General features: G+C 39.2%; 1 protein-coding gene across 7 annotated transcripts in view; it reads right to left on the bottom strand.

Annotated features, from left to right (window-relative positions):
- The window catches only part of Phtf1 (putative homeodomain transcription factor 1), a 37028-nt gene that overhangs the window by 10842 nt on the left and 5633 nt on the right, over positions 1 to 20553 (bottom strand). For 6 of the 7 annotated variants that reach the window (XM_028755623.1, XM_028755627.1, XM_028755622.1 and 3 more), the window contains 8 exons: positions 13707 to 13776; positions 12463 to 12621; positions 9763 to 9919; positions 8157 to 8291; positions 6957 to 7116; positions 4536 to 4709; positions 4338 to 4427; positions 1832 to 2053 (listed from right to left, as the gene is read on the bottom strand). In XM_028755623.1, coding sequence (XP_028611456.1) covers positions 1832 to 2053; positions 4338 to 4427; positions 4536 to 4709; positions 6957 to 7116; positions 8157 to 8291; positions 9763 to 9919; positions 12463 to 12621; positions 13707 to 13776 — 1167 coding nt within the window. The remainder of the gene's footprint in view (positions 1 to 1831; positions 2054 to 4337; positions 4428 to 4535; positions 4710 to 6956; positions 7117 to 8156; positions 8292 to 9762; positions 9920 to 12462; positions 12622 to 13706; positions 13777 to 20553) is intronic. The other variant, XM_028755629.1, reaches the window with a different exon arrangement.

Raw genomic sequence — 20553 nt, 5'->3', positions numbered from 1 at the left:
TCTACCAGGTAAAAATGCCAAGCATTTATTGATTTCACTGATATCAATGAAATCAATACATTTATTGATTTTACTTATGAAGTACCTGCTGCAGAACATGCTTGAAGAACAGGGCACATCACAGCAGCACCTGCCTGTAATCTTAGTATTCTGGAGGCTAGCAAACTGGGCTATATAGCAAATGTCAGGCTAGCCTGAGCTACAGGGCAAAAGGACACATCGTCTTGCTATCTATGAGCTCAGAGACTACTGAAGGAAACATAATTAAAGTCACTAGGAAGCAAGCTAAGGAAAGAAGAGTGCTTAAGGAGCCACAGGAAAGGACTCCAAAAGGAATCCAGCACTCCAGCCAAGACCTGCCTGGAGAGAGAAGAGGATTAAACCCAAAGGCAAAGGTCCAGAGGCACACACAGGCTGTGCTTCAAACAGCAGCAGGACGGCAGCGAAGTCAGAGCACACACGCAGTGAGCAGGTAAGGGATGACAAGATGAAACTGTGTTAGCGCAAGCAAACAGAAGCAAATGACTGTCCCTCAGCAGCACAAAAGTTAATCCCAAACCATGCTTTTATGGGCAAGTCGACCTAAAACCCTACCCATTGCTATTTGGAAGGTGGTTTGGAAATAGGCAAAAGAATAAAAACCAAAGAATTACTAGCCACCCAAAAAACTGGCATGAGAACCAACTGCCAACCTTTCTACCCACTATCACGGGGTACACACAGGTACTAGCATCAGCAGAGGTGCACTGACCACCTGAGGATGCTTGCTTACTCTTGTCATGGATCATACTAGCTTCTTCACAGGATTCTTAAAACTGTTTTAGCATGTAACGAATGATTAAAAAAAAGTCTACAAATGTAGACTAAGTCAAATGCCTTCTAAGGAATCTATGATTCTAAACTAAAACAAACCTGAGATCAGTGTCCCTTGATTTGTGCTTACCAGAGGCACAAGCAATGCCATTTCTGCATCATTTTTATGAAACATGAAGTTCAAGAAATCATACAACAGTACCAATTTAACAATGCCACTCAGAGAAAAGAAAGAATAAAGATTATTTTAAGGAAAATGAGCAAAGTATTAGAGAGAGAAATTCAGGTGAAGGCAATCGCAGAGTATTTGCAAGTTCTCCCTCCTCTCTTACAAGCCATGCTCCGTTTCCTCATCCTAAACTGGGGATGACAACAATGCCCTTAGAAGACTGGTGCATAGTTAAATAACATAGGTGACAAATGCCAAGTTTGGAATAAAGTACTAACTATCTGTTTTAGTTCTATTTCTATTGCCATGGTAAAACACTGACGAAAAGCAACTTGAGAAGTAAAGGGTTTATCTCATGTTAAAACTCCCAAATTGCCGGGCAGTGGTGGTGCACGCCTTTAATCCCAGCACTTGGGAGGCAGAGGCAGGTGGATTTCTGAGTTCGAGGCCAGCCTGGTCTACAGAGTGAGTTCCAGGACAGCCAGGGCTATACAGAGAAACCCTGTCTTAAAAAACCAAAAACCAACAACAAACAAACAAAAAACAACAACAACAACAACAACCCTCCCAAGTCAGTCTATCACTGAGGAAAGTTAGGACAAGAACTCAAGGCAAAAACTCAAACAGAACCCCAGAGTAATGTTGTCTGCTAGCTTGCTCAGATACCTTTCTAATATAGCCCAGGTCTCCCTGCCTACAGATGGTACAGCTCACAGTACCCTTCCACATCAAGTATCAATCAAGAGAAAAATCCCACAGACAAGCCCACAGGACAATCTGACAATTGTAGTTTTTGTCAAGTTGGCAAACAGTAAGAAGCACAATATTTTAATCATTATCCTCATGTACCTGCTGAAAAACATCTTCTTTGGGGTCACGTTTGGTCCCTGAATGAAGGGTATTTACATGAGCCCCCTCACTGTCACTGGTGACAGATGACCGGCACTCTGGGCCATGGAGAAGGTCATCCCATAACATATCTTCAGTCTCTGAGTCATGTCGGGTGCTTTCTGAGTCTCTTCTTGACAAGTTAAGGCTCCGAGAGCCACCACTCATACCAGACCTAGAACCCTTTAAAGTAAAACAAAAAGGAGAAAAATATGTAACAGTTATACATAAAACACAAAACAAAGTACTCATGATAATTGCTGGCAAGCTTTCATTAGTTAGTCATCATGTATTTGTTAAAGTTTCATATAATAAACATGACAATGCATGCTTAAATGTTTAAATGCATTTTAATGTTTAAATATCAAACTCCAATGACCCTGACATGATGACTAATCTTGGCTGTCAGCTGGATTTACATGTGGAATCAACTAAAATACATGCTGCTGGGCACTCCAGTGAGTGATTTTCCTAATCAGATTATTTAAATTATTAAGTCTGGGCCACACTATATAATGGCAGCCCAGGTAAAGGGACATGGAAGAAAAAAGCTTTACTTTTTGACTGTTTGCCTTAATTCTCACTGTCAAGTCCATCTATCCTGTTGTTGCAGCTGTCTTAAATCTAACTTCTTCAGAATTCAAATACAAACTGAAGATCAAAAGCCCTCCAACAATACTTCAGATCCAGCACCAAACTGGAACTGCTAAGACATCCAGACATGTAGACTGAACAACCACCAGATTCTCAGCCTTTCTGTCATTGATGGACTATTCAAACCACAGCATGTAAGCTAGTCTGATAAATCCCCTATATAACACACACACACATACATATATCTACATATATATAAATACATGTACGTATGTATGTATGTATGTATGTATGTACGTACGTATGTATGTATGTATGTATGTATGCATGCATGCTATCAGTTCTGTTCCTTTTGACTAATACACCTGGCAAAGCAGTACTTTAAAAAAATTGCCTCTAAGTAGCTACTACAACTTGGGTGTGCTATGTGCTGAATGATTCCTGGACATACCTGAGGGTCTGCCCATATGGCCTGATAAGCCATTTGAGACACTGTGAGCTTGACAAAAGAGCTAGTTTTGTCCAGGTCCCAGCCTGGACATGTTCCAAGATAACCAGTCACAGAAAAGCAGAGACGGTGCAATACCCCAGCAGTACAAACAGAAATATGAAACTGTTTCCATGACCCCAGTTGCCTGGGGGTAAAACAAAGGAAAACCACACCATCAAGCTCACCTAATTCAAATACATTCAAATACGTCCTGCATCCTTACAACCAGACTCTACTGTTCCTATCTTTTAGGTTCCTCTGCTAAAGTTGTATCAACCCCGCATAAGATAAAACTCCATATGCCAAATAAGTTTTGTTTTTTGTTGTTGCTGTTAGGGTTGCTTTTGGAGACAGGGTTTCTCTTTGTAACCCTGGCTGTCCTGAAACTCACTATGCAGACCAAGCTGCTGGCCTCGCTGGGATTTAAGATGTGCACCATCATGCCCAGCTCTAAGTGAGAAATAAGTAACCATATCACTTAAGAATCTGGCTGGAGAGATGGCTCAATGATTAAGTGCACTTGTTCTAGCAGAGAGGATGGAGGCTGGATTCCCAGGACCCATGTGGCAGCTCCTAACGCTAACTCCAAGGGATCTGATGCTTTCTTATGACATCTGCAGGCACGCATGGTGCAAAGTCATACATATGAACAAAATACTCATACACATAAAAAATCTTTTTTAAAAATTAAAAATCAACTGCATAACTTTCGTTCTCTCTCCTCTCCTTCCTCTCCCTCTGTGTGTGTGTGCATGTGCATGTGTGACCAGAGCCCCAGAAATCCAACTGTCTTTGCCTCCCTGTTGCTGGCATTACAAGCATGTGCCATCATGACCAGCCTTTTCTTTTTAACATAGATTCTGGGGATTAAATTCAGGTCCCATGCTTATGAGGCAAACATCTTACCAACTGACCCCAAAGCATTACCATTCCATGCCCAAAGCAATCGCCTTCTGACACTTTTCTTCCTAAAGATTTATTTATAAGTGTTTTGCCTACATATATGTATATGCAACACATGCATGCCTAGTGCCCTGATGCTCACAGAGATCAAATGAGGGCAACAGATACCTGGAATTGGAGTTATGAATGGTTGTGAGCTAGCATCTGGGTGCTAGGAATCAAACTCAGGTCCTCTGAAAAAACAGTAAGTGCTCTTAACCATTGAGCCATCTGTCCAGCCCATCTTGATACTTTGAAGATTAGAGAAAAAAAGCTAAAAGGAACTCACTTCCTTTCTAAAAGTGAGCTATCATCTCGAATTGAGCCAACAGAACTGAAAGCGAGCTATACAAACTCCAGAGAACCAAAAGAAAGGTATAGATAAAGCCACTGTACACAAGAAGACACCTCAAATTCTGTTCTTGCCAAAGGGTGCTTTACCTGGCTGAAGGCTGCTGATTCAAATTCTGATTCAGCCAGACTATCTGAATCCCGAACTATATGACACCACCTTGTCGTGGTTTTCTTTACCTGCCAAAATCAAGCCAACAAACAACAGGAAAGCATGTAAATATCTTGCTACTACTCAGTATTTTTGGAGTTACCTTTCACACTTTCGTAGACAAAAATGAAAATTACCTGAGAATTTAGGTGCCTTGAAAGTATTGATTTTCTATTCTTAACTTCACAACCATTGTCACTTGACGCCCCTTCCACACTCCTACGCAATAATATCATCTGTGTCCGTGCTTCACCATCCTCCTCACTTGACAGATCGTCCGAAATTCCATTACCCAAACGCCTATAAGCCTCCTACAAAGAGAACAACAGTAGCTCGCAATGGACAGCACAAAACACTCCAGCAAATTGCCCACTTAAAGTAAAATTTACAGAAAAGTTACCAAGAGATGAACCCAAACTAGCAAGTCTACATATTGCTTGATCTCAACATTTTTTAAAAATTTCAAAATTAAGAAACCTGCCACATGAAACTCAAACTCAGCAGCCAAACGCTGAGGCAGTGTGAGGGCATACAACGCAGGCTCAGGTCCGCTCTGTGCCTGAATCACATCTGCTTACTAGCTATACAGCCTTGGGCCAGTTATTACCTCTCTTGAGGTTCAGTTTCCTCATCTGAAAAGTCATAACAGAAAGTACCTACCTCACAGGACTGTTGTAGACAGGGAAGTCAGTTTGTACTTGTAAGGCACTTAAAACACTGCTGAATGCAATGATGGCTTAATGAAGGATAGAATACCAGGAAAGTAGGATAGAGGAAGAGTGGGACGGGGGAATAAATATCTCTAAGGATATGTGGGAAAGGTATATGGAAACCTTTTATAAGCATCTTAAAATAATAACCAAATTTGTTGATATGGCTGAGATTAAATGGAGTTACCTTTCACGAGGATTTTCATACATCTCCCAGAAGCCATAGGTAAGATCCAAGGGCTCAGTGCCAGGTTTGACATACCTCCCTTCAAGTTGTTTGGGAGCTTCCCCAAAGATCCCCAAAAGAATACATGCTATTGGTACTACTCTTAGTTGCAAACTAGAACTTAATGAGTAGACCCTACTACTAAAGAAAAAACACACTTTGGTCACAGGACTTGAAGAAATCAAGCTGGTACTCCTGGAAGCTGATTCCTTGCAGGCTAGCTCATAGTACCAGATGTTAGGAAAGCTTCCAAAAAAGAAGTCATCAACGGACTTACCAGCTGTGAGTGAGCCCAGTCACCTCTGGTCTTTTTGCCTATTGGTGTAATATGGGCATAAGAGTAACCTACTTCTTTCTAATTAAATTTAAAGCCCATTCCCTGGAAGAGAACTCTTTCCTGTTACTATAAACCTGTGGCCAAAATTCTGTAGTTGGGAAGCTCACAGGCCCTAGAGGTAAACATACAATTTTTATTTTGCTAGTGGAAACTGTATCAAATTGCCTTCTAGATATTAATCTTTGTACCCTAGATGGATGCAGCTGTCAGGCCTCATCAGAGAAGTTTCTTTTTCCAATGGAAATCTGTTAATACAGATTCACAACTGGTCAAAGTACAGAGTAAGTATCTACAGAATGTACAGTCATAAATGGAAAATCTATATCACACCACCCTCTCCTCAAGGCTCAAGGAAACTTACTGAAGAGAGGACAGAAAGAGTCTAAGAGGCAGAGGCAGAGAGAACTGCTGTAGAACATTGTCCTCTGACCTGACAGGACCTGCTAATTCACACCCAGCACCAGCTCATAGCAGCCAACACTCCAGCACATGTGCACCAGAGAATCCCAAGGCCCTAACCTTACTAAAGAGCTTCAAGTAAATGATGACTGCTGGGGAAGAGGAATCTGTTTTCTTTCAGTATTGGTCCTGGTACATTACCCAGATGGCAGTGAACAGCCCTACACCCATGCTCATACTGGCAGCACAAAGCGGACTCAGTGGATTACAAAAGAGAAAGGGGGAGGAGAGTGATGAAGACGTTATGAAGCTAGAAGGGAAAGATGGGGAGGGCCCAGTGGATGGGGAGGGAGTTGATATACTCAAAATACACTGTATACTCATATCAAATCTTCAAAGAATAAATAAAAATACTATTATTTAAAAAACACTTTTAAAAAATCCAAGAATAAACCTTAGTAAGTATTAGATTAAATATGTCAGCTCAAGAAGAAAATGTTTCAAAACTATTTAAAAAAAAAAAAAGAGTAGTTTTAGACATAGAATAAACTATCTCCCCTGGACCCAGAAGTTTCCCAAACTCTTACTAACCTGATCACTGCCTGTAAAAAAAAAACAAAGTCCCTCTCCACTGCTCTGCTGTCCTTTCAACCTGCCCACCCACCGTGAAGGCTGCTGTGCAGCAGAATCAGTATGTTCTCATCTTAGAACATAAGCTCCAGTCTGCTTGCAGTATTTCCTTGTTCATAACCAGTGGCTTTACTTACTTACGGTTTTGTTGGCAAACTTACACCTACAGGTATCTAGTTTGTGTCTCTAACAGTCTCAGAACAGAAAAATTTTACCTAGGACAAAAAAGATCCTGTTAGGCCCATCTAGATCTTACCCTATGGCACTTTTCTCCATCCGAAACCTTCGCTTTCTCTCTTGCTTGCCACATTCTGATCTCTGGTCGACCCTGTCTCTTCTTAATGATAGGATGGAAACAGCCTGAGTCATTGTCAGTTTCAGTCCCTTTGTTAGATACTAATTTCACCCTTTTAATCCTATTTTTTAAAAAAGAAAAAAAGTTACTAATTACTTTTATTAGAACAATTATCTTTCATGAAATCACTTTCTTCTATTGAGTACAGTCTATTACTTTGAAAGTCTAGAAAATTCAAAAGTTGTATTGTTCAGGTCTCAAACTTAGGAAGGGTATTCAAGAAGAGAACATTCACTCACTCCTAAAGGTAACTCCCTCTCTGCTTTTTCCTCTCCAGGGAAGTCCCCACTCCTATCTCATACTGTCCATCAGTGAACTTCACCATGCCTGCTTTCTTCCATCCACTGTCCTAAACACTAACTATGCTTCAAAGCCCAGGCTACTTTACTTTACCCCAGAATGCATTCCATCTGCTAAGCTATGTAAATGTCTGCTAAGCTACATTCCAGAATGCAATAATGCAGAATCAGGTTTTTTTCCTACTACTCCCTGTCTGATAAGGATAATCACCTAGGACATGAACCACACAATATCCAGCATAACTCAAACACCTCACCAAGGGGAGTAACTGCATCTTTAGAACAACATGTGAACATACTTCACCTTCAAATAAGAGCTTTATTTTTTAATTCACCATTCTTAATATAGGAAACAAAAGTGCCTCTCACGACCTGCATAATCACAAATGAGTTGTAGTTTGTCTTTAATCCATCTGTTTGTCTATCCTATGGCCCATCAACACCAGGCTCTTGCCACATCTCATTCCTCATGGACATCTTCTCTAAGAGTCCCCATTTTTAAATTCTCCTTTCTGTCAAAATGTTAGCTAAGGCCTGTAACATTTCTGAGGGCTTTTTGCAACTGTGGCCTTAAAAGCCATTAAGATCAAATGCAATAAATGTTGAGAATAAATTACAGATAACATAAAAGATATTGGAGACAATATTTGCAGTACACAAGTCTTCCTAGAACCTTTAAAAAATCACAGAGCTATAATACTAGGCAGACACCATTTACATCTATGGCCCAATTATGTTACAGAGCCTGCAAATCCTAATAGGAATATAAAATCAAGTAAAAAGTCCAGTATAAGACTCCCACCTGTTGCCAAAGAGAGTCCCCCAAAACCCACCAACACTGGGTGCAGACTCCAGAGTTTCTACCGCTCTGACTTTATCAGGGGAGTTATTTCCATTGTCTCGGCTCCCATCACCATTTACAGTTTTTCGTAATTTTCTACAAAAAAATATTTCAATAATTATAGATTATTCAGAATATGCCAATAGTATCTCTTCAGAAAATTATGCTTAGAAACTATTCCCTGAAATCAAACATAGTTAGCTTCATACACCAAGGACAAACGACTATAGGACATTTCTGATTTAAGGACAAAACAGATTCAAGATCATAAGTCCTCTGTTACTATCTTATTCAGCCATTGAAAAAATGGCACTGCTGTCCAGAACAAGACTAGAAGAGTTTCAACATGTGGCCATGAGCCTCTCCAGGCACCTTCCGTACAAGACTCAGAGCACAGTCTCTACATGAACTTGGCTGTCTATCCCTACAGCACATTTAATCAGGAAACAACCAGTAACAGCACTGACATTCTACTTGGTTAAATGACTGACCTGATTCTTATAGACACTGCCTATAAATCCCAATGAGACACAGTACAATGATCAGTTTCCTTAGAAAATACTAAATTTACAAGAAATCTCAATTTAAAAGCAATGTTTTGAAAATAACATTGAAAAATAAATGTGTTAAACTTCACTGACCCAAATGTCAATGTCTTATTTATCAGTTGCCAAGGTAAACGAATCTCTAGAAATAGTCTGAGGAAAGAGAAAACCACTTTTGAAAAATAAACACTGAACCTACTAAGAAAACTTCAACACTCCAAACACCACATACACCACACAATCAACAGAAACTTAACAGAATTAATACCTAAGCAAGTCAAAGAAATCAATTATGTACTTTACTTGAGTTTGGCTTGGGGTTGTATTTTTGAGACAGGATCTTACTATGTAAGTCCTGTTGGCCTGGAACTCATTAAGATGAGACTGGTCTGAAAGCTGAGGCAATCCTCCTGTCCTAGCTTTCCATGGGCTAGGATACTTTATCCACTGTGAATTTTCACAAATATTACAGTTTTGTTGTTGCTGGTGGTGGTGGTGGGGGTTTGGGGTTTTTTTGTTGTTGTTTTGGTTTATTGTTTTATGGTGAGACAAGGTCTCTTAATGTATAGTCTGGCTGTCCGGGAACTCTATATAGACCATGTTGGCCTTGAACACACGGAGATCTACCTGCCTCTGTCTCAAAAGGGTTGGGATTAAAGGTACATATAACCACACTATCTCCCTTTCCCTTCCACTTTGCCCTGCTCTTCTCTCTCTTTTCAGGGGATGGTGCAGATTGAACCTTGCTAGGGTCTTGCACATGCTCATAAGAGGCAAGTGTCCAACACTGAACTATGCACTCCAGCCAGAAAATGCTTTTCAAAATCATTATTGAAAATAGTAATAGTATGCTAAGGAAAAGTAGTCATTTTCCTTTTAAACATACTATGCTGAGTAAAAAAGGTCACATGAAACTAAACACTTACAAAGTCTTAGCATCAGGAGAAAGTGAAATGACTGTCCCTTCAGTCAAATATGCAACAAAAAAGAAAGCACACCACTCCAGTCAAGTCTCACCTTACCTTCTTCTCCGATTTCCATTGTTTCCTGAAGGCCTTGTTATCTGTGTTGACACGATCTGACAGTGGACAGTTCCCATGAGCAGCATAAGGCACAACGGTCCAAGTACTTCACTCACGTTCACAATAGGCATCAGGAGATATAAGACAATCGCTGTGACTGCAGAGGATTGAAAATGCAAAGCAGTAAAGCACTCCGGAAAGCACACTCTAATAACTGCACATGCTTCCACAAGCTGTCCTTTTTAAAAGAACTAATAAAGGTAAATAATTTCCTGCAACATTAGACTGCTGGGTAAGTGAAAAATATTTTGCAAACTGGTAGCATGAAAATCCAGACAGCCCTAGAGGATTTCCATCACAGGACAACCAAATGCCATATACAGCCGACAGTTTTGGGTGTTTTAAGATTCATTTTAAGTTATGTGTAAAAGAGTCCATGTGTGTGTGCCATGAACGATGTCATATGCCCTGAAGCCAGAGCTATAGGTAGTCATGAGCTGCCCAACACTAAGTGCTGGGAAACACACCCAGGTCCTCTGCAAGAACAGCAAATGCTCTTAACTGCTGAATCATCTGTCCAACCTCCAGAGAAGACAGTTTTGAACTACTGTTCAACTCAAATGAAAATTATTTTCCAAGGCCAGAGAGTACCTGGAAAGCAACTACTAAAGCTTTGACTCAACAGTATTGCTTCTTTTCATTATATACAATACAGTATATAATAATTTTCAAATAAATAAAAATGAAAAATAGGTATCAAAATTATCTATAAAACTTTCAACTATAGACTATTTTATAGCTCTTCTAAATTTTAATGGTAACTCTCATCTTATATAAACAGTTGCCAGTAGAGAAAAAGTTAGCACTAACCCAATGAACCAAGAACCTTGTTGGATAAATCTTCAACTAATGCTGATGATGGCTGAATTTCAAAGAGAACCAAAACCCCAACATGATAACAGCAGAGTATTCCTGAACTACACCCCTGCTGATTTGTGAATATAGAAATATTCTGTATAGACTCCAGAAAGCAAGCATGTACATATACAAAATGGAATTATATTCAGGCACTCTTTTAATTTCTTATACTGTCATTTAACCTCTATTCTGGCAGACAATATCTCATGCTGGTTTTGCTTTGGTTTGCTTATTGCTTAATTAGGTTTCAGGCCTATTGTTTGTGATTCTCCACTTAGTTTACTCTAAGACTTTCTTCAACATGCTGTTTGGCCACACCTCATAATTTCCCTCTTATTCCTGCATCCTCTTTTTCTCATCCCTATCACCACACTCTTTTTACTTCTTAATCGTAACCACCCACAGATTTAACAATTCCTCCCTGAGTCTGGAGGGGAGAGGAAAGAGGTCTTAATGGGAGGAGGTGATAGAATACATGTGGATGAAAGTGGGAGGAGTTAAGCTTTTGTGCAGTAAGGGACGGGGTTTAAGGGAGGGATAGGAGAGGGGATGTGGTGATGGTGGTTAAACCAAAACTAAGCTTGCCTGTGCTCCAGTGGATGGCCCCAGAACCAGGCAATAAAGGCAGCAATGACTCGACTCAGTGGGTTTTAAGAACAAAAAAGAGGAAGACATGAAGTTGGATGAGGTAAGCATTGGAGAGGATCCACGGGGAATTGGGAGAAAGGGAGAGATATGATCAAACTTAACAATATATGTGTATAAAATTCTCAAATTTATATAAATAATTTAAATAAATAAATTTATATGTGTGTGTATGCTCAAGATTTAATAACATAAAACTAAACGTGCTTAATTATCTCATTAGCATTCAATTGGCTTTCACTCATAATACATGGTAAAATCATATGCATATATACACACCCACCAAATTATTTTAAAATGAATTTATTTCTGATTTTCTTTTCCTTGTTTTTTGTTTGTTTGTTTGTTACATTTGTTTTGTTTTGTTTTTTGTTTTGAAGACAGCGTTTCACCATGTAACTATAACTAGCTGGGAATTTGCTTTGTCTGGCCATGAACTCACAGAGATCCATCTGCCTCTTCCTCCTGCATGATGAGATTAAAGGTGGGAGCCACCATGCCCAGCTAAAAAAGTGTTTTGAGATTTGTTTATTTTGTATGAGTGTTTTGGGTACACGTATTTGCCACATGTATACCTGCTGCCCACAGATGTAGGAATGGCTGTGAGCTGCCAGGTGGGCGATGAGAATCATCCCTTCTTTCTGACTTATTACCAGTAAATGTTTGGTTTCTATACTTCAGTGATTGACTACAATGTGCAAATGTAAGCCAAATAAACTCTTTCCTCTTCAACTTTCTTTTTTCTTTTTTTTTTTCTTGTTTTTTTTTTTTTTTTTTTTTTTTTTTGAGACAGGGTTTCTCTGTGTAGCCCTGGCTGTCCTGGAACTCACTCTGTAGACCAAGCTGGCCTCGAACTCAGAAATCCGCCTGTCTATGCCTCCCAAGTGCTGGGATTAAAGGTGTGCGGCACCATTGCCTGGGACCTCCCCAACTTTCTTTACGGTATTTCACCATAGCAATAGCAACCTTAAGACATCTAGGAGAACATAAAAAATTTCTTAAGAAAAAAAGAATTGCAAGTGGAAAAGGTTTAAAGCCCTGCTTTAAAGACCCAAATAAAATGGTGAGGGTAACAGTAAGCCTCTATTGTGTAAGGAAAAAAACCAATCATCATAGCTTATTCCATTCTTGATTTACCTTGCATGAGGTAAAGTAGCAGCAACCAAACAAAGATTCTGAGAGAGGTAACCTGAATCCACCAACTGCTGAACAATGGGAAAAACACCACTCGAACAAGCCCCTTCCGAGTGAGCGATGTCCATGGAATCTCAGGCTTGGCTTTAGCAAATGTTGAGCCTTTAAGCAGTCAATAAACAAAAAGTAAACATTTATTTAAAATGTGTAAAAAGCATGTATATGCACTGTACAGATGGCCACTTGTCACCCTACATTAGGAAATGGGAGTGGGATAAAAATCAGCACATGACCTGGTCAGCTAAGATGCTGGCAAGACTTCTGAGATGGTCTCACCTCAGGCACAAGGACAGATGCTCAAAACCAATCAGGCTCACTGAATGGCAAATAATACATTCTTCTTAATGACACATCAGTAGTCTCCAAGTTCATCTTCCTTTCATCTCTACTAAGACCATCCTATATCTACATGACCACAACGCATTAAAGCAAAGGAAGAAAGTGCAAAAACTTTAATGATGATAGAGAAATGTTACTTCTGAAAATAACTATGCCACAATATATAGAAGAGATCTAAAACTATTCTATGGTACTAGAATGAATTAACATAGTAACAAACTAGGTGAAGTGAACTAGTCTGCAATCCCAGTACTTGGGAAGCTGAGGTGCAAAGATTGAGCTTGACGATTTAAAAAAAGGGGGTGGGGTGGGGCAGCAGGGGGGGAGAAGGAACAATAGAACAATCAAGAGGAGAGTTGAGGGAAGGAGGAAGAAAAGAAGGGAGGGAAGGAGGCAGGAGAATACCAGTTTGGTTTCTGTTGGTGTGATGAAGCACTAACCAACAGCAACTTGGGGGTGAAGAGTTCAGTTCACCTTATACTGAAGAAAGCTAAAACAGGAACTCAGGGAAGGAAGCTAGAGGCAGGAACAGAAGCTGAGACAGAGGAGGAAGTAAATATACTGCTTCCTGTCCTGATCCCATGGCTTCCTCAGCCTGCTTTCTTATACAAGGATCACCTGCCCAGGGGTAGCATCTCTCAAGTGAACTTGGCATTCACACATCAATCATTAATCAGAAAATACCCCAAAGGCATGCCCACAAGCCAATTTGATTGAGAGTAGTTCCTCAGTTGAGGTTTCCTTTTCTTGGGTGACTCTAGTTTGTTAAGTTTAGAGAGGTAAGAAAGAAAATAAGAATACATGATATGTATATATATATAAAAAAAAAAATCAGTCTCCCCACTCACCTCTGATTAAGTCAACATCAATCAAGTCTGGTTTTATATGGCCCATTTTTTTTGGTTTGTTTTTGAAACCCTATGATAAAACGAAACAAAAACAGAAATGAGCCAAGAAAACACAGTTCTTTTAGGAGTAAAAGTAAAACTTCTTTCTTTTGATGTGGTGATGGCCAAGCCTGTGAGGTGCACCAGAGGTATTGCTGCTGCCCTGTCTCCTAATCTGAGCACTCTCTACAGAGTTCCATTCCTTCAGGAAACTCAAACCATGCACTGTAATTACCTTCTCTGTGTGGACAGTGTCATCAGTTTTTAATTTACCAGAGTATAGCTTAAGAACTTAGGGCTTCATAATAGGATAATTAAGCCTAGGCACCTGCATTACAAGAATCAAGTGTCATACCCAAAAGTGGTTTTTCTGGAGCCTCAAGGAATCCTCCAAATTTCTCCGTGCTTGAAAGCTACAGGCTGGAGAATTCTGGGTAGGAGTTTGCAGATTAAGCTAAAGAGCTTTATTATCTTGCTTTGTAGTGAACTTACACTTCCCCTGGAGCATCTACGATACATTTTATCCAAAGTAATATCCCAAGTTTCCAACTCAAGGGCCTGTTGTCTTTTAAGGTACTAGGGGATGGAGGTCTAACCTTTCTGCATACAAACTCCACCCAATTTCTATTTTCAGGCCCAGAGTTCATCTCTGTCTTGGATAATCCAGGTGCCTCCACAGTCTCAGACTCTCAGGAAACCTGTGGGTAAGGCAGCTGTCCACTCAGCATTCCCTAAGATCCAAATCCTGGAGTTTATCTTCTAAGAGGTTCCTCTTTAGTCCTGTTTCTTAATATTATGATGTATCCATTTAATAAAATCTTATTATGCATCCGCTTTATGTAATTTAGCCATGAACATCTTTTCAGAGAACAAAAAACAAAACTTTTCTGGGACTTGGTCTTCTATAATACACTTATCTAAGAGCAATGTAAAAATTCTAGAGTCTTTGTTGCATCCTCAAGTATCGAATGGTTCAATGTTATTTCAAAGAGGCGGCATTTCCTGTTTTGTCAGGTTTTTAGAAGAAAAACTGAGAATCTGAAAGTCACAATAACCTTACCATATAGTAAGTATATATTTATGAAATTATCTTTTGATTTTATTCCAAACTTTTGGTTTATCAAACACTTATTGCTATTAATTTTTTAAGAGATAAATTTTAGGTAAAATGATGGTTCAGTGGATAAAACATTTGGCACTCAAATTCTCATCCTTAGAACCCATGAAAAGACAGACCTGTACCACACCTTTATGATCCCAACACTCCTATGGTGAGGTAGGAGGCAGAAGCAAGGGAATCCCCAGCTCACAGACCAGGTGCCAGGTATACTCATGGCTAATAAGAGACCCTGTCTCAAACAAAGTGAAAAACCAAGGGCTGATATTTAAAGTTGTCCACAAACATATTGTGGTACACAGTGCTCACACTCATACAAATACATGTATACCACGTGTCATATATATTAGAATTGGGGGGGGTGTGAACAGGAGATGACAGATCTTGGTAGAAACTTTAGGAGGTGAGGATGCAATGTGGTAAGTCAGTCTTTAGTAATGTGCCATTGCAGGTTATACCTGCTCCCAAGTTCCTCGTTCTCTCTGCTTCCTATCCACAAGGTGGGCCCTCTCCTACTCATGCTCCTGTTTCCATGATATAGGACCTTACAAGGAGCCCAGAAATGGAGTCAAGAGCCCATGAGCAAAATAAACCATTCCATTTTTTGTTGCTTTATCAGAAATGGTATTAGAGAGATGAGAAAATAATAAAGAGGATAGGCACACAGTCAATGACAAAAGATGAGGCTTGTGTAACGTAACACACATCTAAGCAACTCACACTTAATACAGCACAATGAGGACTTGTGTAACATAACACACATCTAAGCAACTCACACTTAATACAGCACAATGAGGACTTGTGTAACAGGCATCTAACTTGACTCACAACTAAAAGTGGGGGGGGGGGGAAGTCAGAGAAAGGTTTTTCAAAGAAAATAATGCCTGGGGATCAGAATCAGGACTTCAGGCTAGGTGACAGGAGCCTGAGGGTGCTGAGCCACCCTGCCACACCACTTCTCAAGTTTCTTTTCCCATGTTCTCTCATATTGTTTAGAGATCTGGTAGCAACTTTTTCGACTAAGTTTATTTTGAGTAATTCTGTCTTGCTCTTTTATGTTTGTGAACAAGTGCTCTGTCACCGATCAACACACAGCCCCATCCTCACATTTTCATGTATAACATCTTTTTTACCTTTTTGTCAAAGACTATCTTCAAAGACTTTCTAAAGTTGGTAGATGAAACTTTATATTTACAAATTATTTTTACAAGTGTTGCATTTTTAAAATGGGATATGAATATACAGCAGATATATCCTTAACAAGGACAATAAACATGTTTTGAAGGATATATGTGTGAAGATGGTCCCCTTAAGACTGTTCAATTTAAGTATTGTCATCTTTAAAACAGTGAGAAGACAATATACTCCACAGAAGTTGTACTTCAAATTTGAATTCCATTCTCTTCACAGGCCAAGAACATGCAGTACAGTGCTGTCTTGTGACAATGAGGAGTAACAGCTCCCAGCCACCATAACATCACAAGGGTAAACAGCCTGCACCCTGCTATGGCCACTGTTGCTAAGCTTGATGCTCAGGTTAGGTGCAATAACCACTGACAGTATTTTCAGTTTATAATAGGTCTGTCAAGAGCTATTACATTCATTGTGGAATGAATTAGTATACATTATTAGTTCATATGGTTACCATTTGGGGAGAAGAAACTCTGTATACACTCAGAATTTCTCAAAAATATATGACCTATAATGGCATGTTATATACTACATCTCTTAAACTTAATCCAGGCTCACTTTTATAGTGTCTCATTACTTAAATTCACTAATTAATGGTTCTTCCCCTGTTTGTTTAGTCAGTTAGGGTCAAGGCCTTGATATATAGACTATACTGGCTTCAAAATTGCAATCTTTCTATCACAGCTTCCCTCCCAAGTACTAATAATAGGCATGTACCCATCTTTAAAAAGATCTATAGATTTACACTAACATGGTAAATTCAAGCCAGTGCACTAGAAAGCTTTCTGAACAGTATCCTGCACTGTAGAGGGGCCAGCAACCATTTCACTCTTCTGATTAGTTTCTACAGGAATTCCACCCTCCTCTTTAGAGGGGACATCCTAGCCAGCAAGCTCATTTGATCCTTAGTACTAGAGCATCACTCAATTCACATTTGGTTTTGGTATAGAGCACAGACTGTTTCAGACAAGAACAAGCTCTGATTCTGTTTTTGTGAGAGGAAGACAGTAGTTATGTAGAATATGGAAGGTCTGAGGGTGTGTCTATTGCCACCATGCATATGCTTCCAGAGTACTGACTTCTGTTCTCCCTAACACCAGCACACTGCCTTGAAGTCTTTCAAAAACTGAACACAGAGCTTTTACTGGCTTCTTACTGGCTTTCCCTGCAGCACCCACGTGTTTCTTTTCTTCACTTCCAATCTACTTTCAGAATTGTACTCAAAGCTCTCATCTAATGGAGCCTCCTCTGTTGTTCTCATCCTCACACTGAGCCCTTTCTCTTACAGCTGTATCTGTAGGTGTTTCAGGACAATACTGAACAGAGTTTGGTGCATGCACTTAACCTGTCATCTTTAACGAAGAGGTTCACCCCCTTCAGCACTAAGAATAAATCACAACAAACAGCTGAATTAGCCTCTGAACTTCACTAGTCTTTCTTTTCTAGAGATAAAGTTATGTCACTTTCAAATAGTATTTTTGTTCTAAGCTAGCTAAAAAAGAATGTCAAAACATAGAAAATATTAATATTAAACTGTTTTGTTCATCTTAGGAAACAGCATACTAAATAGTAGTAACAGGAAATATTATTGGTTTAGTCTTATTTTGAAAGATTAAATTGATCTTTATCACTAAGGTAGTATCAGACATATTTAATATAATCCCTCGATTAAAAACATTGGAGGAAAATTTGTTTTCCTATATATACTTTTCCATGGTTTTAGTAAATTCATAGTTATACAATCATGATTATATTCAATACTTAGACACAGCCATCACCCTCAAAGCTTCCTTTAAGCCTACTTATTAGTCTAATTTTCTTTAATATAATGAAAGTCTGGGCAGCTTTATAAGAAAAGGGGGAGGGGCTAATTTGCAGTTGGAAGGAGTAAGCCCACAACTAGAGACAGCCTTCTTGTTGATAATCTCAAAGTAGCACAGAACATCCCATGGAAAGAAAACAGGGCCATGTGTTATGCAAATGTGGTTCTCCCTGTTCTTACAAAGTCACTAGGAGCCAAACATGGCCACTCTACCTGACTTTATCTGATCCTAAGAAAGCTCCCAAAGGCCCTACCTGTAACAAACACAATAGGATCACCTTTCCACTTTCCTAATATTTCACAATTCAAATGAAATTTCAACACATGAAACCCTTCGAAGGAGACTCAACAATAGCCTGTCTGCAGAAATCCCTGTTCCTAAGAGATATCAGAAAACAACTACTGATTTGTTTTCTTTGTACATTTCTAGAAATTTCCTATCAACAGAATCATGTAAAATTGTTTTCCTTGTGTAAGTCCTTTCACTAGGCATATTATAGAGGTGTACTGCATCTGTTAATGATTCTATCGTACAGACAGAAGACACTGGTTTAAGCATTCACTGTTTTGGGGTAAAAGTGAACAGAGCTGCTCGTTTTCATTTGTCTTGTAGGTACCTAGAAACACAAAATCATGTGAGAAGCATACATTTAACTGTTTAGAGACCAAACAACTTTCAGTTTTCCATGCCAATCAACAGTTTCTGAATTCTCAGTTCTCTTTATCTTTGCTTAGCAGAGTTGGTCTTTTTAATTTAGCTATTCTATTAGGGGGTACTGTGGATCTTATTGTGATTTTAACATATACTTCCCTGATGACTAATGTAAAGCATCTCTTCATGTCCCCAATAGATTTTTCTAGTCTTTGATAAAATGTCTGTTCGAGACTTTAACCATTATTTCTGTTGGGTCTTTTCTTAGTTCTTTGTATAAATGATTTGAAAATGTTTTCATATTTTCCAAAAATGTAGCTTTGCCCCCTCCCTCATATCTGCTGAGATGGGGTCTTACTGTGTTGTCCACACTGGTCTCTAACTCCTAGGCATAAGCCATTCTCTTGCCTAAGCCTCCCAAGTAACTGGGACTCAAACATCAGGTATATGTGACTGCATCCTTTCTTTCATTAAATGATATGTTTGGGTGAAATCTTTTAATTTTTGTAAAAGCCAATGGATCATTTTTCTTTATTACTGTGCCATGTATACTGAGGTTCTGCTGCCAAAGTACGGAAGAAGGAGGCCAACCTGCAAGAAGTATTTCTTTCTTCCCCACCTTGTGTATCACAGGGATTGAATTCAGATTGCCAGCCTTGTCAGCAAAGCACCTTGACCACCTGAGTCAGCTCCTTGACTCTATTTAGGGACTGTTGATGCTATGCAAGGCCTTTCTATGTAGCCCAAACTGACCTTGAACTTACAATCTTCCTGCCTTGAGCTCCTGAGTGCTGGAATTTCAAGCATGCATCACTATATTTTTTTCTTTCATATGTGTTTATAAAAAGCCATTGCTCATTTAAAAGTGATATTTCCTACATTTCCTCCTAAAACTCTGCAGTTTAATTTCTTATACTTAAATCTATAATCCATCTTTTGTATTATATAAAGTAAGAATAAAAGATCATTTTTAATAGATTATACACAACTGTTTTGACACCATATACTGAAAAAGCTAACACTATCCTAGTTAGCTTCCATTGTCAACACCTCCAGTGCCCAGAGTCATCTGAGGAAGTCTCACCTGAAATTGGCCAGTGATCTGTGGCCCTGTCTTACCTGATGACTTATATGAGAGAGACCAGTCCACTGTAGGTTGTACCATTCCTAGGCAGGTGGGCCTGAAGCCTTATAAGAAAGCTAGCTGTACACAATGAGCCTGTGAGCAAGGCAGTGAGCAGAAAGCAGTGTTCTTCACAGCTTCTGCCCATGTTCCTATCCTGACTTCCCTCAGTGAGGATCTCAAAGTATAAGCCAAATAAACCTTCTCCTCCTCATGTTGCTTTTGATCAATGTTTTTATCACAATAGAAAAAAACTAGGATGATGAGCATCTTTGTTAACAATCAATTTATAACAGAGCATAGTTAGCTTACTTACACCTGTCCCATCATCACTGTCAAGGCTGAGGCAGGAGGATTATGAATTCCAAAGGCAACTGAAACTACCTAAACAGGCCTTCCTGGGTTACATAATAAGTCTCTTGTCTCAAAAGATAAAAATCACACAGTGGTTCACAACCACCTGTATCTCCAGCTCCAACGGAGCCAATGCTTTCTTCTGGCCTTCATGGGCATCAGGCACACCTGTAATGTACATACATACAAGTGGGCAAAACACCCACACATATAAATAAATAAGCAAGCAAATAAATAAATAAATCTAAAAATTGTTTAATTGAACAAAGAGATAAGAATTTATCTCTACATTTTTCTTTTCTGTCCCATCAATTTCTCAATCATGCCAATACAATATTATTTCCCTATTTTGTTTACTATAAATTCATACTAAATTTTAAGATCAAATTATATAAGCCTTCCAAATTTGACTTTTTAAAGTTTATTTTTAATATTCCATATATGCAAGCCATATAAATTTCAGAGCTAGCTTATTAGTTCCTACCAAAAAAGGATGGCTGGAAACCTGAAGGCATACTATTAAATACACAGGGAGAAAACTTACATTTT

Source organism: Grammomys surdaster, unplaced genomic scaffold, assembly GCF_004785775.1.
Source record: "Grammomys surdaster isolate TR1022 unplaced genomic scaffold, NIH_TR_1.0 126071, whole genome shotgun sequence".
NCBI lineage: Eukaryota > Metazoa > Chordata > Mammalia > Rodentia > Muridae > Grammomys > Grammomys surdaster.
Note: the sequence above shows the minus strand (reverse complement) of the source record. Positions and strands in the feature narration are given on the sequence as shown.